Source organism: Panicum virgatum, chromosome 2N (genome assembly GCF_016808335.1).
Source record: "Panicum virgatum strain AP13 chromosome 2N, P.virgatum_v5, whole genome shotgun sequence".
In the NCBI taxonomy this organism is placed as follows: domain Eukaryota; kingdom Viridiplantae; phylum Streptophyta; class Magnoliopsida; order Poales; family Poaceae; genus Panicum; species Panicum virgatum.
Genome location: NC_053146.1, coordinates 17,418,411 through 17,429,380, shown reverse-complemented (window position 1 = coordinate 17,429,380; position 10,970 = coordinate 17,418,411). Strand labels below are relative to the sequence as shown.

The 10,970-nt window shown below is 42.2% G+C and overlaps 1 protein-coding gene across 1 annotated transcript; it reads right to left on the bottom strand.

The window, feature by feature from the left end:
• Nucleotides 1-4,369: 4,369 nt before the first annotated feature.
• On the bottom strand, nucleotides 4,370-8,836 carry LOC120659892. Its single transcript, XM_039938149.1, has 6 exons — nucleotides 8,518-8,836; nucleotides 7,352-7,594; nucleotides 6,351-6,524; nucleotides 6,027-6,133; nucleotides 5,515-5,834; nucleotides 4,370-5,188 (listed from the first exon to the last, which is right to left on the bottom strand). Exons 1-6 carry the CDS (start codon nucleotides 8,647-8,649, stop codon nucleotides 4,653-4,655), a joined length of 1,512 nt encoding a protein of 503 aa, XP_039794083.1. The 5' UTR covers nucleotides 8,650-8,836; the 3' UTR covers nucleotides 4,370-4,652.
• Between the last annotated feature and the right edge of the window lie 2,134 nt (nucleotides 8,837-10,970).

The following is a 10,970-nucleotide window of genomic DNA, read 5'->3' as shown; positions in this document are numbered from 1 at the left end:
GGCCAGATTCGGCCGACCCTAGGGGTCGGCCGACCCCACCTGTCAGCCGTTCGTGCTGATCCTTTGCTGGGTGGTTGATTCGTTGGATCTTATCTTTATCCTCTAGTGCATCTTGCGTGGAGGCCCCGTTTTCTCTGACATGTGGGCCCTCTTTGTAAGGGTGTGACGCCGGATGCGATATTCTGTGTAGTTATGTGGCGTCTGCTGCATGTTTTCGTCTTATTCCGCTCTTGCTCATTTGAAATGTACAAAACTCGAAAACAACTGTGGAGCGAGGTTAATGATACAAATATGTGAGTAAGCATGTAGTTTTCCTTTATTATTGAGTATAGTTGACGGGTGAAAATGGCACTTAAGCACCATCAACAGCCCACTCATCCGATCCAGTCCTAGCCGTCCGATCGAGATCCAGCGGCCCAAAACCGATCTAACCCGAGTCAAGACCCCAGGATACCGGTCAACCCTAGGACGTTTTACAAAAGAGACCCTAGGTTTTCTAGAAATCAACCCGCGGTCCACCCCAGTTCAAAAGTATTTACAGAACAGCCCCTACTTTTATGTTTTGATCCCTGGACTTTTCTAAAATAGAACCCGCCGTCCCTGAGCTGCAGTTTTGCTAGCTAGCCCCTGCGTTTAGTGTTTAATTTTGTTTTAGCCCTTGGTTTTTTTCACCCAGAGCCCCTATTCTTTCAAGACTTTCACAAATAAGCCCATGGAACCATGTTTTAGCGATAACTTCTCTATTTTAGCTCCGTTTTCATCAATTCTTGCGCTCACGTGATCCTTGTGACGTGTGCGATAGCTTTATCACTTTGTTATTCTCTGTGAGCACACTTTGTTGTGTCTTACAAATCTTTTCTGTTAGTCCTTAACCCTTTAGTTAATCGTGTTTAGGTCCTTGCAGCCTTGTTTAGCCCATAGAATCGCCGTTTTAGTTCCGTTTTCTGCGTTTCTTGCGCCTTCGTAATTGTAATAGCGACCTTTATTCTTTAGTATTCTCTTTTAAAGCCTTTCTTTTGTTTTGGTGTATTGTTCTTAGATCTACTTTGTTTACTTTGTATGGTTGCTCGTTGATTGCTTCGAGTAGAAGGAATTGTTGTTTGAAGATTGAAGATCAAGAGTTTCAAGTGAACAAGAGCTTAGGAGTAGTAAGAGTAGCTTTTCATTGGAGAAAGGCAACTGACCCTAACCATCTTTCTATCTATGCTTATTTACAAGAGTATTATGATTTAATTGGAACATGGAGAACCACCAAAGAAAACAGTACAACCACAATACTACATGGCTTTGGTCTTGGCTGATTAATTAGAGACTTTAGCTTGTGACAGTCTTACCGAAAGGGCAAGAGGGGATGCATCGATGGGGTATAGCTCGGTCCTCTTAGGGCAATTGGTATTGTTTAATGGTCCTTTGGCAAGGCACCATCTCATTAGGACAGGGTTATGACCACTTTGACTTCAAACCTTAGCGGATTGTTGTGGGTTAGGGAATCTTTGTAAAGGCCTCGTAGCGTCCCTATGCAATCACACCTCGTAAGTGTGGTATTGTGCCTAATCAGCACATATGTGTGGTTGGGTTCAAAGTTCTTCAGAACTTTTACGCGAATTGTGGTGAAAGTGTACAACCTCTGCAGACTGTAAAACTGATATATCAGCCGTGCTCACGGTCAAGAGCGGCTTGGACCCTCAAATGATTAATTTAACTTAAAGATGGATTTAAATCACTTTCTGGTTATTTCTTGTGGCCTTGCTGAGTACCAACCATAAGTGTACTCACTCTTGCTTACTGCTGCTCAGATGGAGAAAGTTGTGGTGAAGTCTACTGAAGATGTTGCTGAGTTCTAGGTGTACGCAACCCCCAGTCGATTGCCTGTGAAGTTTGAAGCCTTTGTTTCCAGGATAAGCTGTATAACTCTGATAGTCTTTTATTTGTTTTAGTTCTCTTTTTCGTGATACTGTTACTGATTATTCACTTATAATGTCTCTATATGTATGAAACTTGATCCTGGCATACATATAATTATGCATTCGGTTTTGTCCTTAAAACCAGGTGTGACACTTTGCCTTCTGAAGAACCTTCGCTCCCCCCACTTCGAAAGCGGAGAGCTGAAGACACTGCATCCTCTACTTCGACTACCTCGACTGCGACGAAGAGTGATTCGTATAGACGACGGGATCCAACCAAAGTCAAGCGACGAAGATTCCACTTTCCCACCGCCGAAGACCTTCATCATCGCCGAAGAACTTCATCATTGTTAAGACCGAAAACAATCACTAACTAGAGTGTATAGTCATGTATATGTGGGCCCGCTAGGCGTGCGTGCTCTTTTCTCCATCTGTTTTGTCCCACTGGGTTTTTGGATGGAGTTTTTAGAGAGGCGTACGAGCGGGCGGTCATGAGGACAATCCTCGTGGCCGAGGTCATAGATAGAGCTGGGCCACTTCCTATGTATTCAGCTACTATGTTTTCTCGTACCGATCAAAACAAAGTAGCCGAGGGGCTACTGTTGGGGGAATAGCCCAACCCATGAGATTAATGGGCCTTTTGTAGCGGCCCGATGACCTGTTTGTAAATGTTGTACCCACCAGGGGGCCGGGGCTAAATTGTCGCCCCTCTCCCCTCCTATATATAGCTGGCCCAAGGGGGCAAATGGGGACTCTCCCCTCATGATGAGCATTTTCACTCTCTGGAGTTGTGCTTTCTCCCTCTCTCTGCTGTTTGGCGGAGTCTCTCCCCAACAAGTAGTTTGACCCAAATCAATTTGGCCCTAGAAAACTCGCACACTTCCTCAATTCAGTTCAAGACAGCTCAAAAGAACTCAAGAAAACACTTGGAAGAACAAAAGCTTGAAGGAAGAATCAACTCCAAGTCAATTAAGCTAAAAAAAGAAAAAGACAGTTGCACGGTTAAACCGACGCCTAAGCGTTGGTGCAACCGAAGGTCACCGGTTAAACCGGTGCTTAGGATTTGGCCTAACCGAGCTGTGTAGAGGGAATCAAGGTGGAAAAACTTAACTACACCGGTTAAACCGACGCCCATAAACTAAGCAACGGCCTATTCACCGTACTATTCTTCAAAAAGCATGTTTTGGGGATAAAATGGTTGCTTAAGCACCGGTCGAACCGACGGTCTCAAGGGAAGCGTCGGTGTAAGCACCATACTATTCTTCAGAGATGATGCTTTGGGCACTGGAAGAAATCCTTCAGCACCAGTTGCACCGGTGCCCCACCGGAGCAAGCATGCAATGACGCAAGCCTGCGCACAGTGTCAGAATTCCAATGGCTACTATATGATCACAGTGTGACCGGTTGAACCGGTGCCCTACCTGCGGTTCAACCGGTGCCTACGACTTTTTGGGCACTTGACTCCCAACGGCTAGGGGTGTTTCTCCACTCTATATAAGTCGACCCTCTGTCTCATTTATGATGCCTTTGATGCATTGAATACTTGTGGCCACCCCAGAAAAGAGAAGAGAGTGTTTGAGCCATTGGATGAAGATCTAGTGCTTGCAATTGATCCAAACTTGAAGAAATCAGTCATTCCTTGAGTGACAAGTGTGCTAGAGCTTAGGGTCATCTCAGTGAGGGTCAAGTGAAGCCTTGAGAGCTTATTACTCTTGGTGTTTGACGGCACCTAGACGATCTTGGTGATCGGGAAGTTCTTGGTGAGCTCTTGAAGATTGTGGGAGCCCCAAGAAGAGAAGATTGTTCATGGTTTGAAGCTCGTCATTCCGGAGATGGAGAAAGGGAATTCTTAGTGAAGACTTGCTTTTTGGTGATGCAAGGGACCGATACCCTTAGTGGGTGCTCCAACATGGATTAAGGGAGGAGCGTCAACTCCTCGATACTAGGGGAAAAAATCCGGTTGTCTGGTGTATCTTGCCTTTACATTTCTAGCATTTCATTTCATTTGTACTTGTTTTAGCTCCTCTTATGTGCTCCTTGTCTAGAAGCTATTCATGCTTGTTTGCTCTATTTGAGCAGATTACTTATTTGCTAGTGTGTTCTAGTTGATAGGATCAACCTTTGTAGATTGGGCAACACTAGTCTAGATTAAGGACTTGTTAGAAATTTAAAAAAGTCCCAATTCAAACCCCCCCTTCTTGGGCCTCGATCCTTTCACTAGGATTCGAACTCGAGACCTCTTGTTCTTATTGATACCATATTGAGTTGCATGCACCAACCAATTCAACCCAAAAGATTAAGTTTATGGGAAGAGGTGGGCAATTCACTTATATTCCAACATTCAGCACCCCACTTTATTTATAAATCCTCTCCTCTTTCAGTCCGCACCATCTTCAGCACCTAAGGAGGAGTAGGAGGAGGTGACTGGAAGTGTTGAAGTATAAGTGAATTGTCCAACTCTCCCATGAGCTTAAGCTTTTCGTTGAATTGGTTGGTGCAACTCAATATATACAGCATAGACAACCAACATTTGTATTGCTCTATGAAATCAAACAAAGCTCACATCTAATTATCCTCCTCCCACTCTACTATGTACACCAAAGATACAAGGAAAGGGCAAAAGGAGTTGACACGTTTTCCGGCAAAAATTCTGCACACCACAATTTCGGTGGCTAGCTAATATGGTTGCAACTATACCCAGCTGCCACTTACTCCCACAGCATACTTTTTTGCCACCTGATACCAAACTCACAAGAAGTGAGGAAATGATGAGATGCGCGGTAGATTGGTCAGGAGATCACCAAATGATTGTTGCCTCGGAGGTGATAAGCCATTGCCACCATCTCCTCGCACCAGTGGCACATTAGTTTGGGACTTCCTTTCATAAATCTTGTCAGCGCCGCAGACTCCCGGAGCTGCCTGACCTGAACCTGAGTCCCTCTGGATCAGGCAGCAGAGGGAGTTCACTCTTGACATGAGCATCCTTTCATCAGCCGAGTCAGAAATCTGGGTGTCATTCAGGAGCTGCCTGGTTAGCTCATCAAATGAAACTTTGCTATTTGAACAATTGCCATTGCCCAATGAACCAATTCCAGCATCAGTTGCAGGTAGGTTGCCTGAATACATCTGTTTATACATGTGGTACCCTATGTGGTTTACAATTTCACTCTTGGACATTGAGCGTCTGATCCCAGGCACTCTCAAACCATTCCAGTTAAAGATGCTTGTATGCGGTTCGCACTCGACAGAAGTATCATCTTGTTTAATCAAGTGAGCACAGCCAACTGGAAGAAGAAAACAAATGTTCAGTAGGATCATTCCCAACAAGGAAACTAGTCCAGTACGAAATAATATATAATACAATCATAATTACTTAAGCAATTTAAAAGAGAGAAAAACAAATTCAAAATTGGTCAGAATCAGTTACTAGTTTGTTTCTGAGACATGAAGAAGGCATCAAGGAAAAATACCCATATAGGTTTTGTTTAGTACTAAAATAACCACAGCATGAATAAACTAGTACCCATTAATCCATTACTATAGGTGGACCTCAAATATCACTTCATGACATTAGTGGGTGGAAAATACACAAGCGGATATTGGGATTCACCTGAACTATGGTAGGGTCCAGGCAAGACATCTGATGTTCCAGATTGCTGTCTTACTTCAGCATCCATCCTACTGGCTGAACACTGAGGTGATAACAATGCATTAGAGCTCAGTGGGGCTAACTGGTTGTCATCATTTTTTTGCTCAAATTTTCGACAATTAATATCCTCTGTGTCTTCAAATATGGAACACTTTTGAAAATAAAGATTATCCAGAGCAAAATCATTTTGTTGGCTGAGCGATTGCAGACGTGGGTCACAGTGAACCAGCTTTTCCATATGCTTGTTCATCATACCTTGAGGGCACTGAATAAAGTGCACCCTGAGACAAACGATGTTCAAAGTTAAGCCATTCGTATATGAAATTTATACAAGAAGCACTTATGATAAATTGTAAAATATTATACAAATACTAAACATATGTACTCATCTGTGTATAAAAAATTGTCAATATTGGATTTAATAAGTTGCAAACCCATGTGTGTTACTGAGATATGTTTTAGTTTTGAAGTACCTGTACATGCTTGCCTGTCCACCAGTAAAATCTGATGTTGCCTGCCACAATGTATGCTTCCTTGGTTGTGGGTTGGTTTCTCTGAAGAAAAGTGGTGGTCTAGACAACTGAAAAGAACAATGAAAGAATCAGAACTTTTCAAGAAAGCATATGAAGGCAAAGTGCATATGGGAGTTGTGATCAATAATTCCGTTACCACCTCATTAGATCCTTCGTACTTAGTACACGATTCAATTCAATTCTACAGAGTTTCTTGCATGAATAAATGATAGCTACCTGCGCAGCATGTTGCATACTTATTCAATGTGTATTTGATGCCCTTACCGCAATCTCCAAGGTCCCAGGTTCATTTTCTGGACAGAACATCTTCAGTCCACAGATATCAGACCATTGTATTTCAATTTTGCTCTTGAGACCACTGTCCAATACTTCCCAAACAAGTTTGTGCTTCGCAAAATAGCATTTTGCAACCAGATCTCCTTCGTACCTTGAAACCCACTGTTCATATGCAAATTTTAGACTATAGATTCGTATGTGACAACTGATAGAAAGAATTCAACATTACCATATTCATAAATAGAAGTGCCAACTATTTGCTGTTACAAAGGAATACGATAGGTGCATAGAATTACACATGTACCACTGGCTAAAAGAAATATTAAAAACAGGGTATGAGACAATGGATCAAAGGTCAAAAACATAGATGTCGTCTTTGAGACCCTTGAAAGAACAGGGGAGTATAATCAACTACACAGCTCCGGAAGAACACATCAACAGTTACAGCTAGTTATTACCAGTCAACTATTTCATCACAATTTACAGGGGACAAGGAAAAAGGAAACAAATGAATGACATGGGAAGTGACAGAGTTTCATAAAGTTTAGGACTGGAAATATGATGATGAAGTGAATTCAGAAAAACCAATGTTAGACATCGTTTTAGTTCAATCATGCCCCCCCCAGCCCTCCATAAAAAAAAGAAGGAACCGGTTCTTTTTCTTGCAGAATGTTATACGCAATGGGAAATGTACAATGGTTTCAAACAGGTAAAAGAAATCAGCACAGTACCACAAAATACATTGTGAATCATTTATTGTTGGAGGAAAATTGTATGGGCTTCAAAATGTGCTGATGTTTGTACACAAAACATAATCTATAATCCAATGCTCAAATGATAGCGTATGCTCCAAGTCTAAGCTGGCATGCCAATCTGAAGAACATAACTGTGGAGAGTTCTGGAGAATTAACAGAGTTACTCAAATTAAAACATTACACGTGGCAAATATACACTACGCAAGACCGACACATATAAAAGAAGGTACTTACCTCCCAAGATCCAATACGCAGAACTGAACCAGGGAAATTAGAAGCCTTTAGTTTCTCAGAAGCACCAGCATTACTGCCTTGCCGAGTTTCTGTGCCCTTATTGGCCTGTGCAAGCTTCATCTCAATCAAATCCAACAGTGAGGGGCTCTTCTTCAACCGCAGGCCAAGTGGGCTAGTCTCATCAATGAAACCATGCTGTGAGGACTGCTGATTGGACACACTAGCGCCTCTTGTGCTCCATTGCTGCATAACGTCGTGCCAAAGAAACATCCATACTATTAATTTGCTGAGAAAAGTGAACATTTTAATACTATGTAGTACTAAGATGAAACATCACTATATCAGTGGGGCAGACAGGCACTCTACTTCATCTTGTTTAGAGGATGGCAAGCCTTGATCCTGGGCCCTGAGAGTCTGAGACCATGCTTCAACCTTAGATCTACGTGGGGCTTTGCAATACTATATAGTCCTGAAATTGACTGTATATGATGTGACCTTGGTGCCACCTAGGAATGTGGTTGTAAAATGAACAAAGACGAATGTGGACTCTTATGGCGAGGTGAAGAAAGTTTTGATGGATGGAGACAGCACACACCACTTCCGAAGTTGGAAGGTATGTAACATCCATGTCTAGATCCTAACCGTGCTATGAATTTGATCTAAGGGTAAAAATATAATCATGGCAAGTACAGAAATCGCATCCAACATGAAAGATTCCAGTGACCGGCTCCACAGTATCTGTCTGTTTCTCTGTGTTTCACGTATTCATATATAAGCCACTGAATAGGACACGACAAAGTCAACTAATGCTAACATCCAAGTTCAGAAAGTTAATTTGATAAAATTCACCAATTCAGCAAAAGGAACTACCAATGAAAGAACTACTTAGAAGATGGATTTTAATACAATCTAAACGAACAGTCTATATGGGATAAAATTTGAAGGCTAAACGCACGGTTTTTGCAGGACCCAGGGAGTATAGTGTTTCTCTACCAGCTGCCTTTGGACCGATTCAAGGGCACAAGAATTTTAGGATACACAGATACAAGAAATGGAACTTTGGGAATATATAATCCTATTTGATTTGCTCCAAAGTCCTAACCTGTCCCTGTGGAGCGAGCTGCGAGGAGATGGATTCAAAAGGAAAGGAAGACGATTGGACGCACCTGCTGCTGGTGCCCGAGTCGCGACCTCTTGTGGAACGGCAACGCGGCGGCGGGGCCGTCGGCCGCGGCCGCGTCGGCGCCCTCCTCCTTTACCTCCCGCCGCAGCTTCCCCAAGTGCGGCAAGTGAACCATCTCGCAAGGTCAATCGATCAACCAATCACTCCCTTGCTCGGCCACGCTGGAGAAGGCGGGACGAAGGAAGCGGAGGAGAAGGCGGCCGCGGAAGAAGGGCAACCAAGGAATATTGTTGAGTTGGTTGTACGGAGGAGGAAGACGCCTGTTTACGAAGCCAAGGCAGGGCGGCTCCGAGCGAGCAATAAATATCTCCAAGCCGGCGGCACAATCTAATCCAGGAGTATGTTTTTTTTCCCACGGCGGCACGTGCCAACTGGATCTGGATAGAGGCCGGCGCGGCACTCAACAAGAGAAGATTTACTCTTATGTCCTCTCTTCCTGCTTTTATTTTCAGGGCTTGTTTAGTTGTCTTCAAAATTCCAAAATTTTATAAGATTTTTCATCAAATCTAATCTTTAAACACATGCATGAAATATTAAATATAGCTAAATAAAATAACTAATTATACAGCTTGTCTGTAGTTTGCGAGACGGATCTTTTAAGCCTAGTTAACCCATAATTGGATAGTAATTGTTAAATACAAACAAAAGTGTTATAGAACTTTACACCCTAAATTTACGCAACTAAACAAGATCTCAATGCCATGCGCTCTCGTTTATAATAATAAAAGAATGCACTCAGCTCAGATCGAATATAAGATGTGCATATTAAAATGTTGGAATCTCAAAGCCTTTTTTTTTCACAGGAGAGGAAGCGAGGATGGATGAGTTCAACGAACACGTAGCAAGATCCTGTCATGATGATCTCATGCTTTGATAGGAGCAGGGTACATTTAGACCCACCTCTGGAAAAAAATTGGACGTTTTTGCAAATTATTTATGTATGTAGTAGTGTACAATTTATGTTTTAAGATTGTAGTATATTGTAAGATCTAAATTTTCTTAGTTTCTTGATAAAATGTTCATCGAGATTAAAGGGTCTTTGGATCCAAATAATAATAACTAAGACTAAAAGTACTAAACTTTATTATTAGTTTATCTAAACATAAATAATAGATAGACTAAACTTTATCGAAAGTTTAACAGAGATATGGCCATATGGGTGCTAAAATTTAGCATCCAATTTTAATCTCATCTATACCCTAGTTGGCTCAAAACCGCTGGGTGGATTCGTTCATTCACCCAGTCGGCAGGTACTCGCGTGCGGGCCCGCCGCCCTAGGCCCCGCGTGGCCGTGCATCACACCCGCACACGCTGCGCCGCCGCGGCCACCACCATAGAGCAACACGTGCCCTCATTCTGTCCTGGAAAATGGCGGCCGCTCGCGGCACGAGATGGTTGGTGCACGTGGTTTGATTTCAGGGATTTTTTTAAGTCCCTGGATTTTTTTTGTATTTAGAAGTACTAAATAAAAATTAATTATAAAACTAATTGTAAAATCCTGGGGCTAAATTGCGAGACGAATCTAATGAGGTATATTGATCTATGATTAGCGGATGGTTACTGTAGTACCACTGTAGCAAATTATGAATTAATTAGGCTCATTAGATTTGTCTCGCGAATTAGCACTCAGCTGTCAAAAAATATTTATAAACAGATTTTATTTAATATTATAAAATAGTAAGATTCTTTTTGATGTGATATGGACTTCTGAAAAAAGTTTGGAACCAAACAAGGCCAACCCCCGCATCATGGTTGTTTGCAAAATACTCCTTCCGTTCGATAAAAAGTCCAACTCTGTTTCTCTGGCCATTGAGAACGTTACTTCTCATATGGCAAACTTTTTCTGGAATGATGCTGAAAATAAAAAAAATACCACTTATCTAATTGGCAAAGCTTAGCTCAGAAAAAGGATTTTGGGGGCTGGGATATCCCAGATTTGAGAAACTTTAACCTTTGTTTGTTAGCATTCTGGATTAACAGGTATCACCTTAGTGACCATGTTATCTGTAAAAAAATTATTGACCACAAGTATAATATTGCTAAACCAAATATTTTCGGTTGTCCTGAAGTAGGTGTCTCTCCTTTTCGGAAAGGAGTCCTCTGGGCTAGTAAGGCTGCTATGCTAGGGGCCAAGTGGAAGGTTGGGGATGGTAAATCCATTGGATTCTGGGAAGATCATTGGTTGGGCGACTGTAGCCTTGCCACTTAATTTTGGGAACTTTATGTTATTGCAAATGAAAAAAAAATGTTAGCATTGCTGAGGTCTGGGATGGAAATGAGCTGAAAATCTCCTTTAAGAGAAGGGTCTCTAACAGACTGATGTTGTTCTGGTTGGATTTAGTTTCAATTGCGGAGTCGATAACCTTTATTGAGGATTGTGATGCTATCTTTTGGGCCTTTGATGGCAGTGGAAAATTTTCTGTGCAGAGCATGTAT